The sequence below is a fragment of the Fusarium proliferatum genome, assembly GCF_900067095.1.
Source record: "Fusarium proliferatum ET1 genome assembly, contig: FPRO_scaffold001, whole genome shotgun sequence".
Lineage (NCBI taxonomy): Eukaryota > Fungi > Ascomycota > Sordariomycetes > Hypocreales > Nectriaceae > Fusarium > Fusarium proliferatum.
This window is the reverse complement of record NW_022194790.1, coordinates 5,881,708-5,905,956: the sequence shown is the minus strand read 5'-3', so window position 1 is coordinate 5,905,956 and position 24,249 is coordinate 5,881,708. Positions and strand designations below refer to the sequence as shown.

Sequence of the window (24,249 nt, the reverse complement as noted above, 5' to 3'; positions counted from 1 at the left end):
AATAGCAACAGTTACTGCGCCTACGAGTGATACCCACCAGAGCATAGACTTCAGCTCTGGACTCAAGTTTCGAGCCCCTTTCACAACACCAGCAAAATTCGGGAGGAATCGTCTCGCTCCAGGTGGATTCATCCAATGTAACAGTGGAAACATGTATCCCAACAAGACCAGGTTTTATTCCCGGAAAGGGTACATCTTTGTTTAGCGTCAGCGAAGACGGTGGAGGCGAAATACCCAGGCCTCGGTCTTGGAAGACCTGATACGTATTGCGTGCATTAGATCAGATCAGATGACGTTTTAATCTGATAAGATCATCTCGGTGAGCGATTTTCACGGACCCGTTGTTGTGAGAAAAGCAGCCAATTAGACATGTAGGCGATGACAGGTTAAAATCAAGGGTCCCCACGAGTTCAGGGCCGGTGCCGGACATGACGATGCCGAGGTTGTACTGTAAATGTACAATAATCTCAGACACGAGCTTGCTTCGTAATTAATTGTGCTGTGTAGATCTTTGAAGGGTTAAATAAGATACACGTGTAAAGGACCTATCAGTAAATGCCATATCAAACTGCATGCATTTGCCTCGCAGGACATCTCAACGACATTGGACGGTTCTTCACCCCACCATCAAGCCCCGAATTTGGTGATAGGCACATCTAGCCCACTTGAGTGGCTCCCGCATGGACACGGCCCAAATCAAGACGAGGCCCATGGCTCTATAAGTACCTTACCTACCCAATTCGCTGCCACAAAAAAAAACATGTTCTGATCACCCAGAATTTACCCCAGTATGACTCTTTTCATCAATGGCAAGATCCTCTCGAGGACTGTCGCCAGTTTGGCCGACGAACCCACCTTTGCTGAGAGCATGTACATAAAAGACGGCATCATTCAAGCCGTCGGCACAAAGGATGATGTGCAGGCCAAAGTCACGGGCGATGATGTTGTCACGCAGGATCTCGGGGGGCAGACGGTTCTGCCGGGGTTTGTAGATGGGCATATGCATCTTTTGCTACTTGGTCAGTCGCTGAGGAAGATTGCGCTGGAGGGGTGTAAGAATCTGGAGGATATTCTTCACGAGCTGCGCACGTACGCAAAGGCGAATCCGGATGTTCCGCGGATCATGGCCAAGGGATGGATGCACTCTATGACGCCAGATGGCGTGACGGCCAAGATTCTGGATGAGATTGATGAGAGGCCGATTTACGTTGATACAAAGGACATGCACTCGACGTGGTGTAATTCAGCGGGCTTGAAGGAGATGAAAGTCGCTGATCTGGAGGATCCGCCGGGCGGTATCATCGAGAGGGATGAGAACGGCAAACCGTCTGGTGTTCTCAGCGAAGCGTCCATCTTGTCGATTGTCTGGCCTACGCTTGCGCAGCTTGCGTCGAATGAGGAGCGGATTGAGTGTATGCTCGCTGCGTTCAAAGCGTACCATGCGTCAGGATACACCGGGATCATCGAGATGGCGATGGATGAGTACAGCTGGGAGAGTCTCGTTGAGCTGAAGAGGAGACATCCCGATGTGGCTATGCGTGTAACAGCGTATTGGATCGTCAAGCCTGCTGATACAGTTGAAGAGCGCACGAGGCAGGTTGACAGGGCGATTGAACTTGCGAAACAGTATAGTCTAGAGACATCGCCTGATCTTCGCATCGCGGGCATCAAGATCATCTGCGACGGCATCATCGACGCCTGCACGGCATACCTCTCAGAACCATACTCCTCAGTCGCATCACCGCCGCCGTTCTGGTCAAGAGAGGATCTTGAACCTGTTGTCAAACAGGCCGCCGATGCAGGAATCCAAATAGCCCTTCATGCCATCGGCGATGCAGCGATCCATATGGCAGTCGACATGCTCGAGAAGTACGGCAAGCCAGGATCCCGACACCGAATCGAACATCTCGAGGTCTCATCCCCCGAAGACGCAAAACGCCTTGGCAACCTCGGCCTCACAGCATCCATCCAGCCCGTCCACGCCGACCCAGCCATTCTGCGCGCATGGCCACGCCTCATCGGCACCCGTCGCGACCGCGCCTTCGCATACCGCGAATTCGCCGACTCAGGCGCTCTCCTCGCCCTCGGAAGCGACAGTCCCACGGCCCCCTGGAACCCTCTGCACAACGTGTACGTAGCAGCGACACGACGCTCAGCGAGGGAGCCGGAGTGTGAGGAGGTGGTGAATGAGCATTTCAAGCTTGGTGTCTGCGAGGCTGTTGTTGCGGGCTCGCAGGGCGCGGCAAAGAGTGTTTTTCAGGATGGGAGGGTTGGGTCGTTGGAGGTGGGTAAGTTTGCGGATCTGGTTGTGGCGGATATGGAGTGGGATAGTAGGACGTTGTTGAAGGCGGAGATTAGGGAGACATGGTTTGCTGGGAAGAGGGTTTGGAGTCTTGGGGGTTGATTGATGGGTTGGGAGCGTGGTGTTGGTGGGTTGAAGTTGAGGTTTAGGTTGGGATGGAGTACAAAATGAGATAGACAATGCAGTGGGTGATTCTTGAGACGTTCGGCGAATTGAGTACGGTGAGAGCTGATCCTCTAGCTACCTGTTCCCATCATGTTACATCGAATGTTGATGTAAATGTTCAATGTTCAACTACGTTCACGCATCTTCTCCCCATCTCCATCTCAGATCCAACACCACACACACTCTCACTCCCTCAATCCATGACGCACTCAACTTATCCCTATCACATCAATCATCTGCCCATTTCTCGTCTATCAGATATACAACACGTCAAGTTTATCTCTCTTCCCACGATATCTCCAAACCTAACATCCTATCTCCTCTCTCGCTCCCAATTCTAGCCTCCGCTTTCTCCACCGCCCTCTTTTTGTTTTCCGCGGGAAAACATCTCCCAACCCGTCAGGCCATTCCCCCGCATCCCAGTTATTATTTTTTTTTTAGTTAACTTACCTATCTCAGAACAGTGGATGCACTGGGAACCACCCCCTGGCTAGCGGTATCTCAGCACCTCCACTCAACTTATCGCAACTGAGGTGCTCCACTGATATACCCCGGATCATGAATCGTATAATCGCCCCCGGGTTCAAAAAGGGCGCTGCGTCGCTGCTGTTTCCGCCCAGCAGGACGAGACCCATCTCCTCTCTGATCACAAACTGCAATATTCATCATGGCGGACACAAAGAACGACATCGAGGTGGACAAGAAGATCATCCCTCTTGACCACGACGACGTAGAGGCTGATATCAAGAACGGCACCGTCACTGACCTCGACGAGGCAGAGCTGTTCCTCCAGCAACATGGAATCGCTCACTCCCGCCTCAGCGAGCTCATGGCCGATGAAGATGCCCTCAAGAAACTCCGCAGAAAAGTCGACTGGTCACTCATGCCGCTCCTCTGCGGAACTTATCTCCTCCAATATGTCGATAAGCAAGCCCTCGGCTACTCAGCTGTTTTCGATCTCTTCTCAACGACTGGCATGACCTCAGATGAATACTCCTGGATGGCGTCCATTTTTTACTTTGCGTACCTCGTCGCCGAGTGGCCTGCCTCGTACCTCGCGCAGCGTCTACCAACAGGCACCATTGTCAGCACATTCGTCATCACCTGGGGCTCTATTCTCTGCCTCACAGCAGCGTGCCAGAACTTCGCTGGTCTAGCAGTCTGTCGTTTCCTCCTCGGCGCCTTTGAAGCTGTCATCACACCAGCGTTTATGCTCATCGTCTCGCAATGGTTTCGTCGTGAGACACAGCCTGCGCGAGCTGGTCTGTTCTACTGCTTCAACGGCTTCGGCGCCATGTTTGGCGGTATTCTCTTCTACGGCGTCGGCCAGGCGAAGGGGTGGGATGTCTGGCGGACCATCTACGTGCTCTGCGGCGGACTGACTATCTGCTGGGGTGTGATCCTATTCTTCTTCCTGCCCAACAACATCCTCACTGCGAAGAGATTCAGTGTTGAGGAGCGTGCGATGCTGATTGCCCAGAGCGCGAGGAACAAGACGGGTGTGTTTAACAGGAAGATCAAGTGGAATCAGATCAGGGAGGTCTTTGTGGACTCGCAGATCTGGTTGTTGTTCTTCTTTACACTGTTGAACGAGGTCATCAATGGAGGCATTGCGAACTTCTCCAAGTTGATCGTTAAGGGGTTCACGCATGATGCGCTGCTGACGACGGCGTATGGTATTCCGTACGGTGCTTGCAACGCCATCTTTATGTTTACGGGACCGTATGTTGCGTCCAAGTTCAAGAATGTGAGGACGATCGTCATGTGTGTTTGGCTTTTGCCCACGCTTATTGCTGTTACCTTGTTCTGGCAGCTTCCTCGCTCCAACAAGGGCGGCCTCCTTGCTGGTTACTACATGGTAAGTCCCCAACCCCTCTCAATCTGGACCTTTCTAACTGTTTAGTGCGCTTCCTTCGTTGGTGCCCTCATCGTCGCTCTTCAAATGCCCGCCTCAAACGTCGGCGGCTACACGAAGCGAACCACCGCCACAGCCTTTGTATTCCTCGCATACTGCATCGGCAACATCATCGGTCCCCACGGCTTCATTGGCTCCGAAGCACCAATCTACCAAACCGGCTGCAAGCTTATCATCGGCTGTGTAGCAGGCCAAGTTGTCATTGCGATTGCTCTTCGCTTCGTGCTCATCCGTCGAAACCGTCTTCGTGACGCTCAGGGCCCTGTTGTGGAGGATGAGAATGCTGTGTTGCAGGATCTCACTGACTTTGAGAACCCCAACTTCCGATACTCTTACTAGTTATGGGAAATGTTTATGATGTCATGAGTGTTTGTTTAGTTAGTGTTGGTTAGAGTCAATTGAAGCTTTGGTCTTGGACCCTGTATACCCCGGATTCGGTGATGACTTGGGAACCTGTGCGTGAAATCTGGGGTATTCCACTTTGACGCTGGTTTTACGTAAAGGAATTAATATGATCAGATGGTTATGCACGATGCTAGGTTATTGATCCCGGGGTTTCTTGGCAAGATGGGGTAGGCATGGGTTAGTCGAGGCGATGTCTGTTTCTCCGGGCACATCACTTGATCTACGGAGTCATGTACTCTGAATCAACATTTTAGTGTCATTCATTGTATTACCTAGTCCTCCCACTTGGACGAAACCCTCCACCAAAACTCGCACTGCTCATCTCCCCACGTAAACTCAAGCAACTCAGCTGCCTTCCCAACCCCCGTCCCCCCAGCCCTCTCATCATTCCCCCTCCCAAGCAACATCGTCTTTCCCTTCCCGTCTTCAAACGAGGTCCACTCCGGTCTATGCGCAAACTTGCCCTTTATAGCATTCGGATCACCCTTTGTGATGAAACTTGTACAATACGCGTGGAACTGGCCAGATACTTCTCTCTGCGCAGGTGAAATCTCACGGACTTCTCGGTTGAACGTCTGATATCGCATTTGATCACCGTGGTTGGCACCAAAGAGGGCGGTTTTGTTGAGGGCCCAGTGATACAGATATGCGGGTTCAGCGTTGGGGTGGTAAGTTGACCAGATTACGGTTTGGCGGACGGGGCATGTATATGCGTAGTGGCCGTAAGCTGTCTCGAGGCGCTTATACTGCGATCCTACGCCAGGAATACCACGAGTGTCGAGATGTGGTGAGTCGGGGTTTGTTGAGGGATCAGGATACAGCTTCTCAAGCTCCGCAAGTTCAGCCTTTGTGAGATGCGGGAGAAGTTCACGAAAGAAGCCCGTGAAATCCTCAGGTTTGTCGGCTGTTCGGGGAACGTAGAAAGCACCCTCATTCGCAGCTGAGCCTGTCAAAATGGGAACTCTGTGGAACTTGCCAGACTTCCATGCTTCAATAGGTCGGCGCGAAATGACATCTCCATCAATAACAGGCTGCCACGCCCAACGAATAGAAGGGTCTGAACGTCTAAACACTTCTTTTCCAGCTTTGTCCACAGTCTCTGAGGGAAGTCCTCGAAGACAAGTGAGGATCTTTGGGTCTTTGAGGTTCTTGAAGTGTGAGCATGGTGTTAGGTCGAGAAGTTCCCGGAAGTGTTGCGTGTTGAGCGCGGCGTTGGGAGGATGGACTGCGCGTGCGGTATGAGCTCCTGAGTCCATGATTGCTTTGTGGAAGAGCTTCTTGGGCTGATTTATGTCCATGATGAGATGCCCAATCTGTAGCTGTTAGTAACAGTTTTAGGTGAAAGGGGAGGCCACTTACACCATGAGCTGCAGCGCTCAGTCCCATGATGGTAACATCATCAGGATCACCTCCGAACGCAGCAATGTTCTCTTGAACCCACTCAAGCGCAACATAGATATCCTTCAATCCTAGATTCAACAGACCTTCCTTGGCAGTTAATTCAGTGTTCAGTCCACCGAATACGCCAATGCGATACTGCATGCTAACAGCGATGTATGGTTCTTCCGAGAAAGCAAGCATGGTGTGAGAATTATGCATCCTTGCAGCACCACGATTGAATGCTCCTCCAGGAATGAGAACAGCAACAGGAAGTTTTCCCTTGCTTGGTTTATGGCCCTTCTTACGCCAGATGTTGATGGTGAGACAATCCTCTGATTCATAATCTGGACCCAGAATGGGGTCTTTGAGGAAGGGAACGAGTTGTATGCCAGGACATCTTCAAAGGTCAGCGTACACTTCAACATGATGCTTTTGGAACTTACCTTGGTCCTAGATAATAAGCTTCAATCGTCTCATTGCTCTCACCCACAGGCTCAGCATGTCTGAACCGTCGTTCACCAACCGGAGGCACAGCATACGGAATTCCCATGAACCCCTCCAACGGTTCAGGAAACGTCCCATCATCAACAAACTTCCCAATAACAGTCCCCTGCTTAATCCTCACAGAAGGCAACGCCTCCGGTCCAGAACGTCCAAAGACATCAGGATACGCTGTAAACGCAGCGGCCAAGAGGACAGGCAATGCAGCCAACCACGTCCATGAACTTCCCTTGCGTTTAGCCATGTTCAATTACGATAACATCTAATCTTGAGCTCTGCTACCTATACGATCGTGCTATTTAGATAACACCCATTGACACTTTTCCGTCGGGCGTAACGTCCAAGTTCCCCGGATTAGTTCCCCGAGACTTTCCTATCTGGATGACTTGCAAGGAACCAAGTGGGAACGCTGATGCACAGAGTTTAGAGCTACGGTTGTCAAATTTGAGATCCGTGCTGATCGGCTGCTAAGCTTGGGCTCCGAAGACGATAAGTTATCAAGAGAGGGGAAGTTGGCCGCGGGAAACTCGCACCCTGGTCAAGTGATAGTGGAGTCTGTTCTGAAATCCGGGGTAAGCTGTATGCATGCAGGGAGCTTTGACGAACGGAACAACGGCAGACTAAGAAACGCTATGTATTCGATGATATCAGAACTATGCTGCTATAAGATTAACTAGACCGACCCACGTATGCTGTCTATCTAAAACGCCAAGATGATGAGATGCCGAGATAACATGCTAAATCACAATTCCACGCTGAGACCATCCCCCCCTCCCTTTCCAAGCCCAGATCAGTAACCCAACAGCAACCCACACAGTAACAGTCTCAGCCCAGTAAGTCGGAGCATAGCACTGCTCACCATAGCAGAATAAATCACCACGCTCTTCACTCCCAGGCGCAGACTTTGAGTTGTTCGCGCCGTTCTGATACGTTGCTGAGTAGACAAGTCCCCAGAATGTAGACCCAGCAGCAGGAAGCATACCGATGATGCCGAAATTCGTAGCAAAGTTCTCTACGCCCCAGATAATCGTTACGATTAAGGGTGTGAGACTGAAGATTGCGCCGTAGCCTGCGCCCACGAGACCTGAGACGAGCCAGAAGCGCTCAGCGTGGTTTTGGACTAGACCAGATGCGAGGATCAAAAGACCGATTGAGAGGAGTGTTGCGAAGAAGGCCATGAAGGCGACGCGGGAGATGGAGAAGCGGTTGCTCACGGCCGAACGAGCATGCGGTGCTTGAACGTGCTGTGTCTGGGGATACGGTGCCAGAAGATCTGTTAGAGTGCCGATGAAGATACGAGAAGCAGTGTTTGTGACTCCAAAGATGGACACATGTGTCGCCGCTGAAGTGCGATGGCTTAGGCCTTCCATTTCAGGTGGTGTCAGTGTGCCAATGATTGTGCCCAGGTTGTTGATGAAAGCCTCGCCTGGTCCAACGATCAGAAGGAATGCCAGAGCAAAGGGCCACATGGTGCGGTCAGACAGGAACGAACGCGTTTCAGCGTTGAGGACCCAGTTCTTCTTCCACTTTGCATCGTCTTTCGACGGATCAAGTAGCGCTGAGCCCTCCGTCTCATCACCCGTCGCACCGTAACTCCTCTCGGACCTGCCGAGTAGAGAGCTTCCATCGAGTAAGCCGCTCTGCTCCAGCTCCTCGATAGCCTCGTCGATAAGCTCGTCTTCGTCCACTACACGTAATGTGAATGTGCCCAGCATACCCATGGAGAAAGTCAAGATGGCGAGGAAGAGGAAAAAGCGGAATACGTCCAAGTCGCCCTTGGAGCCGTCTGGCCGCGTCTCAGTGAACAGACGAGTTCCCGCTTGACTCAGCCACATGGGACTCAATCCAAAACAAGTAATCGGCGTAGCGAGCGCCAATCCTCGATAACGACCTTTTCCAAAATTCTTGGCGCAAGATGACACAGAAGCCATGTAAAGCGCGCATGTCGCGATACCAATGCACACAAACGCAAACATCAGAAACGGAACGGACCAGTCTCCATTGACACGATATCCAGGATGACTGCGATACTCCAGGTCCAATTTTCGATAAACACCTGCTGCAATGCCATATCCGCTACCGAAGAGGATTCCTCCCCCCAGCGCAAGCGGCTTCAGCCCAACGCGATCGCAGATATACCCAATGAGCGAAATAGGAAGGTACAGCGCTACAGAGCCAGCGATGGCGACGGCGTTGACCTGGAACTGGGTGTAGTGCAGGCGAGACTGGAGAAGGGGCGCGTAGAGGGAGAAGACGACGATGGAGCCGCAGGCGAGGGCTATGATGTTTGCTGCGATAAAGGCGATGAGGCGGAGGGCTTGCTTCTCCTTGTTTCGTCGCGCACGGGAGGATGAGTCGGAGGACGAGGCGTAGGAGCTGTATGTGGAGATTTGATCGGCGTCGAGGCGCGTGTCGTCGGGGGCGGGAGACGACATAATGATGAGGGTGTAGGATGGTTGAGGAGGGAGAGTTTAGGATAGTTTCATGGTTAAGATACGGAGCAGAATAGATAGAGTTTGTGAATGTGAATCACGTCAGTTGGGACTGGTCCATCGCGATCCCACGTCATGGGTCATGCTCCGAATCGTACCCCACAATTCTGTGCCGAGGTCGGACAAACTTCCGGATCAGTCAGAGCAGAGCCTTATCAATCTTATCAATCTGAAAGACATGGTCACGAGCTTCATCAAGATACCTTCACTTTTGGCTCATTGAAGAGCAATTCATGTGTTTCACCGGGACAGACATGGAGTCAGAAAGCCACGCAGGAGATCACAGCTGATTCACAGCTTGTACATCATTAGAACATATGTCTTGGTCGTACAGTTTGCGATACAGACTACCCTAGACAGTTACTAACAACAATTAGACAGAATGCCAGAGGCCAAGAGATAGCTAAAAAAAAAAAAAAAAAAAAAAAATCTTTATGCCTTGCATCTTTGACATTACTGACCAAAAGAAAGAGAATATTTCGATTATCTCTTATTCCTCTGCCTGTATGCGTGTTTTAGATTGACCGTTGTTGCCGCACAAACGCTGCATCACTGTAAAGTACAACGTCTGGCGAAGGCTGGATTGTTACAAGAACACGGTAATACATTTCTCGTGGGACACTAGTCTAAAGGTTCGGCTAGGTTAAACACGAAGAACAGCATGTGCTATGTCAAAGAACAGGGCTTAATTGAGCCCAAATTATTTGAACTCGAGGCGTCAATTTGCGATGTGCAATGAACGTATGGGCGACAATCAGGAACAGGTGCATCGCATGTTCACCTAAAGTCTCACATCGTCCTTCCTTACTGCGTGTGTCCTGGAGGCTTCTATTAAATTTGACAGCTGAAATATTACGGCAGAAGGCGATCAACATCCTCCAGCAACGCGTGCATCATCGTCAAATCTGGCCATCTTTCGGCACCAGAAGAGAGACCCCAGATTTTCGAAATGGCCTGTCGTGTCTTGAGTCGCCGAAGAGGAGGGCAAACTTCAATGCTCTCTGGGCGGGAGGCTTCGGGCAGTCACCATTGATGATAGCTCCAAATCTCGCAAGAGGGCTTCATACAGAGTATCTGTGTTCGGAACTGGAGTGAGATCCATATTTTTGTTTTGCTGCTCGCTTGTTGCTTGTCACCCAGTGAATGGCCTGCGAACATGTTGGTACGATGAGGGGATATGAAGTCTGGAAGTGCTTGCGACGGGTCGGGTACTCTTCAAGTTTGGGTTGAAAGTGTTGGAATGGAAAGTTTAAGCACCCCAGTGGGTTTATTTAGTCGTAGCAGTAAAGTCTTGTGGCGTGTATTATTGCGAGAAGGCTCGTGTGTTCGCAGGCCATTCTCCGAGAAGAGTGGCGGCATACGTATAAGGGGAGCAGTGCTGTAACTGTGTATTCTCCGTCGATGAGGAGCTGTCGGGTATGGGATATGAAGTAGATGCACCGCTCATGTCGAACGTGATGATAAATGTCCTGCATGGAACCATTAGATGTTGTACAACATGAATTTGTGAGGCACGCACCTTTGCAATAATGCTATTGGCCCCATCAATCGATACAACAAGAATCAGGACATCAGATTCGGTGTTGAGGTCAAGCCGAGTATTCCTTTGTTGAGTGGCGACACTTGTTCAGAGGTTCGTGTCGCCTCTGTTCGAACAACAATGAAGAAGAGGTAGTCGCCGGGAGACATGGCTCAAACTTGGCAAACGGCATGCAACACCGTCTCGAATGATTCTGGCCAGAAAAGATCTGGTTCTGTACTGCTGTCGTGCTCATGGATGTAGAGGGAGCTAAAACGGCGGAGTGAAGTGAAACATATTGATGCTGTGGACACTGCATGTTAGAGCCATCGCAATGTTTCGGTACGGGCTGTGGCAAACCTGGTGACATGGAAAAACCCACCAGAAGTGTCACTGATGCGAAATAAGAATGAAATGAAGCGATGGGTGTTCCCGCACGCGGAAGAAGGGAGTGTGTAAATCGAGGTTAGTATATCGCATCGCAAGACTCGCCGAGATAAATGGACGAGAGCAATGAAGACACAATTGAGTGAAATAAATGTTTCTGGTTTAGCCACAGACCGCTTATCCTCACCGACCACCGGACAACCTCTTCGCACACAGATTCAGTTGCTGGCAATATATATCGATATGGAAATGGCCGCACGCGGCACCCGCTTGTCGAATTGGCGTTCGGAGCACCCGACATCCATATCCTCATCCTTGACGACCGCGTCGCTTCCATATCCATATGCACTTTCTGAAAAAATGTGTGCAAAATGGTTTTGGGGTTTGGTGACCGTGAGTCGATTTTCTTGTTGCTCATCCTTAATGTCGTTGACGTTCATCATCAGAATCACCGACTTTCAAGTCTTTCTCGCAAACATTGATGTGAGAGCAAACTGACTCCAGGTTGAAGAAAACAGAGGTTTGTGCCTGTGTTGGTGAACGTCTCTTGGGCTGAGGGAGCAAGCGATGTTGACAGCCACTTCCACGTCCCCTCGCTCGCCCTAGCGGTGTTGGCCCTGTCGACCTCACTGCGAAAGGCGTGTCTTCACCGTCGCCACCCAGTAACCTGTCACCAGACTTACGCGGTAGCAACTGGTAAGGCATTGTGGTATAATGTCCAAGTTGTGAGCTAGATGTGTTATTTGCAGTTGAGACTTGTGGCTGAGAGCTTAAATCAGCAGAGAGAACTTAGTCCTCGTCCTTGATGCCATCGCCGCTCAGTATGAGGATCATCGACTTTGAAGTTCTCTGGGCAAATGTTAGATGCTGAAGAGGGAGGCAAAGGAACGTGGAGTGAAGTGACCCAGAGGGAAACAGCACAAAGAGAAGGGCGACATACCTTAGGGAAGAGCAAGCGTAGTTAGGATAGCAAGGTGATTTGAGGTCGAAAGGTCGAAGAAGATAGAGGTTTGTGCCTTGTGTTGGTGAACGTCTCTTGCGTTGTAAGGGAGCAAGCGATGTTGACGCTCCCCATTTCCTGGTGACCGAGATTATAGCAGGCGATTCTTCCACGGTGCTCGAAGCGCGTCGTGGTCTTTCGCGTATTGTAATTTCAACACGAGCAGGGCTTGAGGTCAAAGAAAGGATAGGAAAGAGTAAATATAGATGTAATAGGAAGCAAACTTGAGGATGGAAGCGAGTAGGAGGTGTCTTTGACTGATTTGTGTACGTGTTGTGATGGTCGTGAATGAGCGAGAAGCTCTTGCAGACTTCCACTGCGTGTCCCTCTGTACAGCTTTGCAGGCTCCGGCCTTGGCAGGCCCAACTACCGCAGCACGCACGCTCGATTCGGTGCTCAGTCCCCTCGCCATTCCTGCAGCAGGATGTCACCGTCCCCCAAGAATGAGGGCGGGAAGATGGCTTGCACCTACACCGAACGGCGTGCGGCCTCCATTACGTCCATGGAACGTTCGATACGATGTTCCGTGCCTTCGTCATTCCTGATCAAGCGCGCCCGGAAAGGACCTATTGGGTTTCAAAGTCAGCTCATGAATATGCCTCTCAGTTTTATTGACGTACCGCTGGTCACCTCAATATGAGGGAAGAGTGTTGCTGTCACTCAGGAAGCTGGCAAATAGGCTTATGTCTCATAGGCCTCCTCTTCATCGGACCATCTACACAGGCAACCCCAGTACGCTGTCACGCCGGAGCGGGCAGGATGGCCCTGGGCCTGCATACTCATGGTGAGATGGGCCTGGGTATATCTGCATAGGCTCATTGAACTGTAGATGAGGATGCTGAGGTATGTCCATATAGTTAAAGCCACCAGGAGCTGCGACGGGAGCCATGGCTGGGGGCAGCATCGGCATATAACCCATTAGGCGGCATGGGTGGAGGTTATTGGGGGACCATGTGGGTGTAAGGCATGGCCGGTTGATATACATGCTGCTGAGCAGCAACGACAAGCTGGTCCTCGGGGACTTGCTGAGAGGCGACAAAGACCTGTCCTTCAGGGGCTCGCTCAGTGGCATCAGGCGTGGGGTTGGGAGCGTGCCCTGGTAGGGCCTGTTGAGGTGTCAAGTCAGCTTCCACAAACATGCCTCTCAGCTTTTTCGACTTACCGCCTTTCACCATCACCCAGCCGAATGTACTAGCCCTGAAAATGGATGGTGCTCAAGCGTCTCACCAATACCTCGTGCCAACGGTCGAAATACATCGTCCATAGGCATGAAGTTGCCAGTGAGCACTGGCTGTGCCTGGTACATTTGGTTTTCCATGACCTGAGCGGCTGATTGTTCATCGGAACCGCCCTTCTTGGCCTTGGGGGCTCGCTTCCGACCTGAGTTGAGGGCATGTCAGTGTACTTGATCATTGTGATCAGAGGTAGAGCATAGGCTTACCAGGAGTCGCCTTCTTGACGGGGGTTGAAGGAGTGCTTCCATCGTTTGACTGAGCCTTGAAGGCTTCGATTTTCTTGTTGAAGAAAGTCCATTGGTTCATCCGAGCAGCGCGTCCTGGTAGGGCCTGTTGGAGTCATAAGGTTAGCTCATGCAAACGTGCCCCAGTGTTTGTCACATACCGCTTTCACCTCCTGAAGAGGGACGGATACCAGCGTCAACATCCTTCAACAGGTTGCTCAGAGACATGTCTCATCCAAGTAGCGTACCTTGCTAAGGCCTGTATGGTGTCAAGTTAGCTCTTATGAACATGCTTCTCAGTGTTCACGACGTACCGCTGTCACCTCATTACGAGGGAAGGATGTTCGATTCACCCATAAATGGGGACGGTACATGCCCTGAGAGAGGGCGGCAAATTGATGCGGGACGGAAACTCTGGTACCAACTGCAGCATCCGATGAAGCCCAGGTGTTGCCATTCGGCTGTTGTTAATGCTTCGCCCCGAGAGCGGGGGAAGAGGATCACCCCTGGTGTGGGGGAGGTAGAGAGTTGGTGAATCAGTGGCAACGCGCTGAATCGAGAGCACGAAGGTTGTTGTGCTTGGAAAATGCAGGGGAAAGTACGGCAGGTGAATAGGAGAATGGAAGGGCATGAGGGGAGGAGCGAGATCCGCTTGAGAGGCGGTCTCTGTCACCCTCAGGCGTGGGTCATGATTCGGAGGCGGTGCTCAACGTCACACCAATTTGAATCGGGGCATGAGCTGTGATAGCCTTCGAGGCCTGGCAAAAGGGTTGGCGCCGACTTACTCGGCTCCAAAGTAGTCTGGATTCTGAAGAGTTGCAGAATAGTGAAGAGACCATTGGTGGTTGGAGAGTGAGGATCGAGATCCGCCTGAGAAGCGGTCATTGTCACCCTCCGACGTGAGTTACACTCTGCAGCTAACACTCAGCATCACCTCGTTTTGAATGGGGGACAGGAGAGCACCCAATGCTGAAGAGTCGATGGTCGGATCCGCCTCAGGGACGGTCCGCATCACCCTCCAATTGGGGTCTCAAGCCGCAGCTGACACTCAGCAATATCACCAAAGTCCGAAGACCCGGGATGTCAACATCTGTCGAATGTCAGTGCCAAGTCTCACGAAGATATTTGAGAGGCGTCACTCACGCGTTAAAACTCTGCTGGGTCCGGTGCGCTCTCGACGTCCCTTGAAAATCCACGGGTGGAAATAATTCTCACGCCAGATCGTGCTGCATGAGGGGTCAGTGTTGATGATTTTGTTCCGAAGGGTCATACTAACTTGTGAATGAGGACCGGCCAAGGCACCGATGGACTTGAGTGAGGCGCTCCGTCCTGCTCAGGAGCCACACTCACCAGCTACAGTGAGCGTTGGCGGACCAAAGGCACAGTGAATCTGAGCCAGTGGTGCCCATAGTACACAAGGAACTGGGTGATGAAAAGTTAGCTCAACTCTGGATGCCATCCAAGAGCTGAGGGATATTATTGGAGAAAACATGCCTTTTTGGTTGATAGTAAAAGCTTATGACATCTCAAGGAGATATATCAAGCCAACACAGTGGAAAGGACTTGAGCGTTTGGGGAGTGCGGTGCGCAGTGTCAGAAATATTTGTTTGGGGTGAAGGAGGTAATGAATATTTGGTAGAGGGAGAAGAGATGAGAAATATTTTTGTGTGGGAAAAATATTGGGAGCTTTTGTTGTGAGCAAGAAGGCCAGGAGGTGACAGTGCCAGAGGAGGTGGATCATGTGACCTGTGCAATGCAGAAGTCCCTAAGTCCCTAAGTCCCCTACAGGAGGGGAACTTGCTCTGGTAACACTCATTTCTCAACTTCTGAAAACTCGTCCGCTCTCAATTCTTTTTTTACCACTGAATAATTCTGATCGATCTACACGCATAAACGCGTTAAAGACTTGCAGCAATGGACGAAAATGACAAGTCCTTGCGCGCTGCTTCCAGGAAGGAGGAGCTTGATGCTCTCTTCGAGAGTCTCTCGCCCTTCGATATCCTTTACCTGAGAAAGAAGATTTCCGAGACAACGATCACCCTTGCAGGCCTAGAGAAGCTACCACCTGAGATGGTCTGTGAGATATTGAAGTACTTCGACTTTGAAGATTACCGCGCTTGCCTTGCGGTAAGCAAGAGTTGGAAGACTAAGTTCGGTCAGAAAGAAACAATGGCTCAAGCCTTAAACACATTCTTCCCTGGCCTTATCCCTATGAACCCCAATGATCACCCTCAAAAGCTCTTCTCGATGGAACTAGCTAAGCACCTCAAGTGGAGGTACCCTCACGATAGTCGAACCTGGACACCTTGGGACTTGTCAACCACCAATTTCTTTTCCCGCCAGACTGCCGCAGTCCACTCCCAGGGCATTCCTTGGGCTTTTCTCTACAATAAGGGAAAGCTGGTGTGGCAGCTGTCGACCCATATCATCATAGTCGATGATATCAGAAAAGCAAATCGGGAGAGATTCGCCCCTCTTGCTAGTGCCATGAGAGGCGCGCGATTCCAAGCGGCCGCAATCAGCGACTACTTCCTGATCCTTCTCGAGCTCCTGCCAGGTTTGAACAAAATGTGAGTGCTTTAGCATTTCTGTTGAGAGTGACCTCAGACTAACATCTCTAGCCATGTTGCCAAGATGGATACCAGGGGGGCTTGGGCTGAGCTCACCCTTCCCGCTGGTCTCGACCACGCATATGTAGATCTGAAAAAGATGTTCTTTGTCACCACAAATGGAAAAATCTTTAGCTACAGCTGGCGTGAGTCTCTACAAGAAGTAGACCTGTCCGTAATTGGACACCCCTTTGGGCCACAGCCAGGCTGTTATGGCTTGGCGCAAGTGTTACCACATCCTCAACATGATGATGTTTTCTTCGCTGTCTGGGCTCTCTCCCACCCCGCTCGTGGTAAGTTCATTGACCGCAAGTTTCTCAACATTTACTGACGCTAGTAGGCCTGAATCTCTGTACCCTGAAGGTGGTCAAGTTCAAAGACGGAAAGATTGCTGCCATCAAGACGAAGGCAATCCCAAACCCGTTGCAGAACCCCCAGGAGGGGTGCAGCGATCTCACTCAACTTGCTATAACCTTCTCCGCCCGCAAGTCAGACGACCACGGCACCTACACCCTAGCCACCTACCGCTTCCAGGGCGTCGAGAAGAGGAAGCTTGAGCTCTGCGGCTGCTGTGAGCCTAAGACCTTGAAGGGCGATTGGAACGTGATCACCTTCAACCTCTTCACAGAGGCTTTTGCCGACTACGAATTTCTCTCCGCAGACTCGGACCTCCGGTATAACGGCGACCCTACGGCTATGCGAGGCCAAAGGAATGTTAACAGATTAACGGACACCCATTTTTGGAAGGGTGATCTAGTCCTTGCGTCGTCAATCACCTACGATGAATTAGGACCTCACGAGTACGCTGAATACTATACAGAGACTCATTTGGAGACTCTCCGACCCTTGGATGCACCAGCAGCGCCAGTGCCCCAATGGAGACCCATGAGACACGCCGACCCTGGGCAGGTGCTGCGTACAAAGGTGTTCCAGGACGACGACTTTGTTATTGTGCCGAGCCTCGGCGGGCTAGCTCTGTACAAGCCACAGAGACAGGCCCAAAACCCGGGGACCTTGTTTGATCACACCCTACCATTCCAGGATATGGGTCAAGAAAATCTGCCGCTCAGGTTTCAATTCTGGCAGAACGCCAGATTTATCGAACTTAAGCACGAGGACGATCCGGAGGAAGGGGACGATGAAGATGGGGATGTTGGCGGGGACGACGGGAATTGAGGAGAGAACATGGTAGCGGTGGGCTGCCCCGATCAACCACCACCGCATGGTAACGAGCGCAGGCCTGTCTCAAGAGGAGCTGGGGTTTCTTGAGCAACATCGCCTGAAAGACCTGCTCAAGCCGGAGGATATCCAGCCCAGGCCTTTACCAGTTCCGAACTTGGCAGTCCCTACTACCAAATTAGATGAGTCACTCCGGTTCAGTCTCCTGAAAAGTAGCGGCCCTGTCATTCTTTTCCTAAAACACCAAACTTCTCTGCCACAATTTACATCCCGACAACTTCATCCTCCAACACAACTGTCACCACAGATCAACATATCTTAAGATCGTTTTCGAGAGGCGCATCTCCTGACACCTCAAATGTGCTCCCCTTCACTTAGTAGGGCATCAACAAAATCGCCCTTACAGCCCTCGTATCCAACTACCAGGTTAAATGAGGTTGCCAAAGGTCGCCAAATGATATTGACTGCAGGAGTTGTCTCAGGAGGAGCAAGAGTTCGTTGAGCACCATCGCCTGGAGGGCTTGCTAAAGTCGGAGACTGTGCAGTTCGGACCGCTGTCAATTCCAAGGCTGTCGGTCAGTGGATATTGACTAGGTGAGGTCACTCCGGTTCAGTCTCCGGAGAAGGATCCTGGGCCGAGCCTGGTAACACAGCTCGTTTCGCCCCTTCACCAAGCACCTTGCCATCTCACGCTGGGTCGTGTTTCAGAGGTTTCGCTATTTTCTTTGCGTTCACTGGCAGAGGGTACATCCTCTTTTTGTTATTATTGTTGATGAGCGTTATGTTGATTAGACTGGGGATCAGTCAAAAGGATTATCTTGCTATTGCCCTCAGTGCTTTGAGCGGACTCCCGATCCAAAGGGGCTATCAAAGATCGTGAGGAAGAGGACGGCGATCCTGGCGTTGACGGAAAGGGATGATGAACAATACCCCTAGATATTTGCTACTAGTGTTTAATAATGTATGGCATTTGTATTGAGACTTTCTTACACTACTTTCTTCATTTCTGATGGCCTCGGATGTAATCTAGATGACACCGGAACGAGATAGCGCAAGAAACTTACGGAGTCAATTCATCTACGGTACTAACGTCGACCCTGTGTAGCCGCAGTCACTTGCGCCCACCAATCATTAATCCCCTCAACATCACACCAGTCCATCTCAATAGGATTCTCAAACCACCACCGTCCATTCTTGCGATCGCTCTCATACTTCTTCAAACTGCCCCCATCAAAACGATGGTTCTTTACACCCACAAGCAACACCGCACTTCCAACACGAGGAGTGAAAGCTTCTGGATCCAAAAAGACTGTGAGGTGTACTTGCTTCGACGTAGACGGGTCTGCGAGACGTGCAATCCGCTGTCGATATGGCGGAAGACTCGAGGGCTCAACTGCGGAGAGGTGGGAGACTATGGCGAGGACGTTGCAGGACCAGTTCTGGGCGTAGGGCAGGTGGGGGATTTGACGGAGGGTGGTGAGCTTGAGAGGGGTTTGGGGATCGTGCCAGTCTCGTGGGAGGGCGATGGCTTGGTGGGATGTTGGTGTCTCTTGGGTTATCGCAGTTCTTTGTGGAATTTGTGGTCTTCCGGGAACTTCAGCCTTTTGCGGTGACTGTGGCATTCGCAATACCTCCACCTTCTGTGGTGTTTGTGGTTTCAGTGAAGGCTTTGCCTTTTGTGGTGTCTTCGGTTTCTGCAGTGTCTCTGTCTTTTGCGGCGTACGTGGCTTCCGCCAAAGTGTTCCCTTGGTTGGTGTCTGCGGCTTCGGAAGTGCCGCCGTCTTTCGTGGAGACTCAATCTTTCGAAGTGGAGGTGGCTTCTGGGGGGTCTTGGGTCTGTTGTCATCCATGAGTCTCTCAAAGGCTTCGAAAGCTTCTTCGGCTGCTGCTTCGTCAACATCATCAAACTCCATGTAATCCTCAAAGACTGGTTTGGGAGGTCCCTTTGGAAGTTCGGGCTGATCGGGAGCCAGCCTGACCTCTGGCTCAGGTTCTGGTGCTGGTTTGGACTGAGGCACAGACTTTGCTTGAAGTGCTGGTGCCGGAATCTGTTCAGGCAGAGGTTCCTCCTTCTTCTGGAGTACTCGATATGCTTCATTCCAACCGACTGTGATGAGATCTCTCACCAACAGCATCACCATGCTCTCCTCACCAATTTCCTTCCACTTGACATCGAACTTCTCACAGCGAACATAAGCCCCCAAGGCGATGTCCCCTGTCGTGACGAAGCGGTGCATATCAGGCGCCAATATCGCCTGAATACAGACCTCACCATCGCCAAGAATAATTCGGATGACTTGCCATCGTCCTGATCTTGAGACCGAGATGCGATCAACGCCCTCGACAAGAAAGATGCTTCCGGGGATACAATACTTGGTGCGCAGAATCTCACTGACAAGAGGTTTGAGTTCAAACGGTTCGCCTAGAAAAGTGTTGGCGGCGGAGTCGAGCTTCAGCGATCTTTCAGGCATGTGTGATGATCCATCTATTGTTGGTGTTGATGAAGATGAGATGAGATGAGATGAGTAAGTGCTGAGCTAGCTTACAAGCGTGAATGAGGTCAGTATGCAGTTATCCACTATTTACTCAAAGCGGGGTTTGTTTGTTCACAGAACACTCATCATCCCTCAACACAACTCGAAATGAACAGTCCGTACGCAAAAGAAGTCGCCGTCGCTATTGGCGCTTTGAAAAAAGCTGCACAATTGAGCCAATCGATTGTTTGTGATAAGGACAAAGGCGCAATTGAGAAGGATGACTTGAGTCCTGTCACAGTAGCCGATTTTGCGGTCCAGGCGCTCCTCACATCGACGATCAAGAATGCGTTTCCGGAGGACAAAGTTGTTGGGGAGGAAGATGCTTCGGACTTGAGGCAGAACCCTGTGTTGATGGAGAGGGTTTGGCAGCTCTTGGAGGGGGTTGCTGGGGATGAGGATACAGTGTCTCTGTGCAAGTTGCCTGAGAGCAGGGAGCAGATGTGTGATCTTATTGACGAGTGCGGGGCTAGTAGCCCGTCTGCCACCGGGAGAACTTGGGTGTTTGACCCAATTGATGGGACGAAAACCTATCTACTCGGTCAGCTTTATGCTATCAACATGGCTTTGCTTGTGGATGGTGAACAGACTGTTGGGATTGTTGGTGCGCCAAATTTGTCAATTGATGCAAAGGCACCTCTCAAGAATGAAGAAATTGATCGCACTGGTGAAGGATGTATATTCTTCGCTGTCAAAGGCCACGGCGCTTACATTCGCCCCCTGCAAACCGATCAACCGAGGCGACTCCCTCTTTACAACTCCAACGACATCAGCCTTGTCACCAGCTCAACAGTTGACTCCGCCCTCTCCGGCATTCACGAAATCGTCGCCTCGCGTCTCAACACTGCTTATCCAGGAAACGACCTCCTGCCTTGGGTCCTTCGCTGGGCGGTTCTCGCGATGGGTCTCGGTAACACGACAGTCTGGGTCTACAAGCGTCGAGATCGATACGCTAAAGCTTGGGACCATGCGGGTGCCATGTTGTTGTTCGAAGAGACTGGTGGTAAAATTACGGATGTCCATGGGAAGAAGATTGACTTGACGGCTGGGAGGAAGATGAGTGCGAACTTTGGGTTTGTTGGAGCAAGGGAGGACCATGGAAGGGTTTTGGAGGTTGTGAGGGAGGTGCTGATCGACCAGGGAAAGGAAGAGTTCTTGACGTGACCAAGGGCTGAGGGCTGATTGTGATGCTTTTTTGAAGAGGTGGAAAGTGTATTTCGCGGAGATGCTTTGCAACAGGTGTTGTCTTGATCCTGTGGAGGTTAGGTACCGTCAAAGGCCATGTATACTCGAACGCACCATGAGATTGACAGCTCAATTGAATGGCTGATATAAACATGGTTCTCGATCCCAACGCGTACCTGTTAAGAAAACCCCTGGGCTGTATCACCGCCGGCGGCGCTGGAGTGTCGGTTGCGTGGTGTTTCCGTATAAATTTTGACCTCAAAGTCTTCTTAAGCAAACAGAACACGACACAGATCAATGGCGGTTTTGGTTGAAGGCGCAAGGCTGGTCAACGAGATAACCATGCATGTAAATTAAACCATTAACTTCATGGGCATGTATTAAAGCTTCGTGTGATCTATTAGAGAAAGTAAACAAGTAAAAAGAATCAGAGTACACCGAATTATATCGTTGATGATTTGCTTCCCCAAACTTTACACACTGCAGTGGTTGAGGCGCTTAGTTTGTAGCTGTAGGCCTTAGGTAGCTGCGCAGAAGACGTAGACGAGCCTGCTGTCAGACAATAAACTCAAATTGCGGTCAAAGATATTTGTATCAGTGAAAGAATGCACAATCGGCTAGTGTTGGCTGCGAGGGAGCACGCAACAGGTCATACTGTTGCCCCTGAATCAGCTATTGCTTTGCGCTTCCGATTCCTTCTTGAAAACAAAGGGTCGCTCCCTGAGTCGGGCTCGTCCCCACGGGCAGCATCTTCGCTGCGTTGTGCCTGAAGGATGAGCTGATTGGTGCAGCGAGTTGGCGCACATGTTCAGGTCGAATTATCCGGCAGCTGTGACGATAAGGTCTATGAATTAAAATTCAGGTATGGTTGGTGGGTTTGACTTGACGTTGTCTGTGGGGATTCGATCTTGGAAAGGGAAACGGTGGGGCAAAGACAAGATTCTGGCTTCGGAGTTGGAGCAGGAATTCGAGTTTGTGACTTGTTCTTGGGACATGGAAATAAAATCTGGAGTTGGAGTGTAAAAGGTTAGCGTTTGTAACTTCTCGGGATAGAATGGGGTTGATGCTCACCTCGAGATGCCTTTGAGACTGCCCTTTGATCAACAATGTGAACACTCGAAGCTGGGTACCGGAACACCCGCTTTGCAGTTGCCTCACAGTCACTCTAAGTCTGTTTTTCGAATCAGTCTGTATTCCACTTTACTAACTTGTTCATAGGGAACTATTGAGGTGAACGGGACGTATCAACCAGTGTTCACCTCAATGTTCGATAACTTACAGTAACCCCTTTCTTGTTGACTACCTAACCTAGGTAGCTTGCTCAGCGCAGATGTTCACTGTCGTTCCAAGCGGTACTGTAAGCGAAAAGTATGGAATTGAATGCTCCGTGAAGAATACTGAGCCAGCACTGACAAGCAGCCGTCAGTCCTTCCCCGCTGGTCTCCTACTGGCGCTGGCGTTGCTGCTCGGGAGCGGGTCAAATATTTGTAGAAGTCCAAACCTCCCCTCGTTTTTCCTTCTTCCACAAGACTTGCATAAACCTCAAGATCGCAAATTAAACAGAAAAGCCTTTCTACATCGCTCATTTCTTTTCCTCATACGAATACGATTCTAAATTATATGCCCATCAAAAGCAAGTATGTGAACTACTTTCTTTATCCTTGTCATTCAGATCTCAGACTCTCTCGTATCTCAACAAGAACGACAATCTGCTCGACCTACAATACTGGTCCCACGATCTATTCCTTCCAGAAGTCGCTTATTTGTGAGTAAGTTCCACTGACCTCTCCGTAGCTCTCACCTACCCATCATGTCTTCGCCTTCTTTCTCGAGCCTACCAAGAGAGGTTCACCTGGAGATCGGCAACTTTTTGAGACCCTCTGAGATGGCAGGGATTATCGTCGCATCTAAATCCATGCGTAAGGCCTACGCAGCATCATTCTTTCATGACGTGTCTTTCAGGGGAACTCAGGGAGATCTTGTGGGGGAATTGGCTGCATTTCTCGTCGCAAACAAGACCCAGGCAACAACTAGGGACGTCGTTGTCCCCACCATCAAGTAACCTCAAATTATCTCGCCCGACATTGCGAACCTCCATTAACATAAGACTTAGGTATACAACCATCGAGACTGAGCCCGACGTTCCCTCCCCTGTTCTGGAAATCGGGTTGATACTCCCACGGCTTATCTCCAGCTGCTTTGGGGTCATGAAAAACCTTCAGGGGATCCAGCTGGACCTCTGGTGGCTTACAGACTTCCAGAGAGATGAGTTGTGCGATAGGTGCGCGGGCCTGCCTGTATGGAATAGCCTCCGGTCAATCAACATGGAGAACGAAGCCGACACAGAGCTTCTGGCTATCCTGGTTAGCAAGACTCGTCCGGAGTCCTTCAGCGGACTGCAGTTCGGGGGTCAGACCAAATTGCAGGCCGCCAGGCAGTGTTCGCCTTTCCTCAGACGATTGGTGGTACCATTTAAACTCCCCGCTTCGACAGATGTTGTTGACCACTCGAGGTTTGTCTCCAACAGAACCAGCCTATTGACGCAATTTGGCCGGTTGGAATGGTTGGTTCTGACGCCAACCCATGTCAAACCATTGTCAATCGACATGATCCGCAAGGATCCCAAGGTATGTTTATTTCTCGTCTGCTATTGTCTAGGTTGGTCTAAACATAGACTAAACTGGTCTACATTATGTCTATGGCTCAACCGAACCATTATTTCACTTATAGATTCAGACCATTACTTACGTTTCCGAAGGTGTTCTTAAATGTACTCGTGAAGGAGCTCTCCAAGTTGCCTTACCTCAAGCGGCTGGGGTTGACGTTCCCGAGTCTAATCCTCGAGGAACATCAACCCGGGGTCCCGGGGACTGGTGTGGGTTTGCCCGCTGTCGAACACTATGTTCGGCAGTGGAACGAGCAGATCTTCGCCGGGATCCCTGCCCTGCAGCAAGCGGCCTTCATTCATGGAGACATTGTGTTGAGGGCAGTAAGGGAGGCAGATGCCACCATTCGTTTCTCTATCGAGAGCGATTTGGACCGACACGCGTTTCCCTTTGGGACCCTGTACTGAGCTCGCTCAGGCCAGCCGTTGGTGACAAGCGCAAGGCACTGCCAGTGAGTCTTGATGATGCTTCCACGTTGAGAGTAGTCGCTAACGTATTTGAGTAGACACCAGATCGAAAGGTATTTTTTCTTTCCTTCGCCTCTTGCCGCC

At 50.9% G+C, this 24,249-nt stretch overlaps 10 protein-coding genes across 10 annotated transcripts; 5 read left to right on the top strand and 5 right to left on the bottom strand.

The window, feature by feature from the left end:
• Positions 1 to 790: 790 nt before the first annotated feature.
• FPRO_00182 (uncharacterized protein) lies at positions 791 to 2,404 on the top strand (the record flags this gene model as incomplete). The annotated part of the gene is made up of 1 exon (XM_031225675.1): positions 791 to 2,404. The coding sequence occupies one exon, from the start codon at positions 791 to 793 to the stop codon at positions 2,402 to 2,404; it is 1,614 nt and encodes a 537-aa protein (XP_031076288.1).
• Positions 2,405 to 3,134: 730 nt separating this feature from the next.
• On the top strand, positions 3,135 to 4,721 carry FPRO_00183 (uncharacterized protein; the record flags this gene model as incomplete). Its single annotated transcript, XM_031225674.1, has 2 exons — positions 3,135 to 4,325; positions 4,371 to 4,721. The coding sequence occupies 2 exons, from the start codon at positions 3,135 to 3,137 to the stop codon at positions 4,719 to 4,721; spliced, it is 1,542 nt and encodes a 513-aa protein (XP_031076287.1).
• Positions 4,722 to 5,059: 338 nt separating this feature from the next.
• On the bottom strand, positions 5,060 to 6,912 carry FPRO_00184 (uncharacterized protein; the record flags this gene model as incomplete). Its single annotated transcript, XM_031225673.1, has 3 exons — positions 5,060 to 6,100; positions 6,147 to 6,564; positions 6,611 to 6,912. 3 exons carry the CDS (start codon positions 6,910 to 6,912, stop codon positions 5,060 to 5,062), a joined length of 1,761 nt encoding a protein of 586 aa, XP_031076286.1.
• A 493-nt stretch (positions 6,913 to 7,405) lies between these two features.
• FPRO_00185 (putative transporter MCH1) lies at positions 7,406 to 9,103 on the bottom strand (the record flags this gene model as incomplete). The annotated part of the gene is made up of 1 exon (XM_031225671.1): positions 7,406 to 9,103. The coding sequence occupies one exon, from the start codon at positions 9,101 to 9,103 to the stop codon at positions 7,406 to 7,408; it is 1,698 nt and encodes a 565-aa protein (XP_031076285.1).
• Positions 9,104 to 11,284: 2,181 nt separating this feature from the next.
• Positions 11,285 to 11,509, bottom strand: FPRO_00186 (uncharacterized protein; the record flags this gene model as incomplete). Its single annotated transcript, XM_031225670.1, has 1 exon — positions 11,285 to 11,509. One exon carries the CDS (start codon positions 11,507 to 11,509, stop codon positions 11,285 to 11,287), a length of 225 nt encoding a protein of 74 aa, XP_031076284.1.
• Positions 11,510 to 12,747: 1,238 nt separating this feature from the next.
• Positions 12,748 to 14,410, bottom strand: FPRO_00187 (uncharacterized protein; the record flags this gene model as incomplete). The annotated part of the gene is made up of 8 exons (XM_031225669.1): positions 12,748 to 12,957; positions 13,050 to 13,172; positions 13,259 to 13,446; positions 13,508 to 13,631; positions 13,687 to 13,729; positions 13,774 to 13,784; positions 13,840 to 13,949; positions 14,311 to 14,410. 8 exons carry the CDS (start codon positions 14,408 to 14,410, stop codon positions 12,748 to 12,750), a joined length of 909 nt encoding a protein of 302 aa, XP_031076283.1.
• A 1,029-nt stretch (positions 14,411 to 15,439) lies between these two features.
• Positions 15,440 to 17,310, top strand: FPRO_00188 (uncharacterized protein; the record flags this gene model as incomplete). The annotated part of the gene is made up of 3 exons (XM_031225668.1): positions 15,440 to 16,095; positions 16,147 to 16,427; positions 16,475 to 17,310. The coding sequence occupies 3 exons, from the start codon at positions 15,440 to 15,442 to the stop codon at positions 17,308 to 17,310; spliced, it is 1,773 nt and encodes a 590-aa protein (XP_031076282.1).
• A 1,088-nt stretch (positions 17,311 to 18,398) lies between these two features.
• On the bottom strand, positions 18,399 to 19,784 carry FPRO_00189 (uncharacterized protein; the record flags this gene model as incomplete). Its single annotated transcript, XM_031225667.1, has 1 exon — positions 18,399 to 19,784. The coding sequence occupies one exon, from the start codon at positions 19,782 to 19,784 to the stop codon at positions 18,399 to 18,401; it is 1,386 nt and encodes a 461-aa protein (XP_031076281.1).
• Positions 19,785 to 19,955: 171 nt separating this feature from the next.
• FPRO_00190 (uncharacterized protein) lies at positions 19,956 to 21,011 on the top strand (the record flags this gene model as incomplete). The annotated part of the gene is made up of 1 exon (XM_031225666.1): positions 19,956 to 21,011. One exon carries the CDS (start codon positions 19,956 to 19,958, stop codon positions 21,009 to 21,011), a length of 1,056 nt encoding a protein of 351 aa, XP_031076280.1.
• Positions 21,012 to 22,842: 1,831 nt separating this feature from the next.
• On the top strand, positions 22,843 to 24,105 carry FPRO_00191 (uncharacterized protein; the record flags this gene model as incomplete). The annotated part of the gene is made up of 3 exons (XM_031225665.1): positions 22,843 to 23,090; positions 23,146 to 23,659; positions 23,791 to 24,105. The coding sequence occupies 3 exons, from the start codon at positions 22,843 to 22,845 to the stop codon at positions 24,103 to 24,105; spliced, it is 1,077 nt and encodes a 358-aa protein (XP_031076279.1).
• Positions 24,106 to 24,249: the final 144 nt, after the last annotated feature.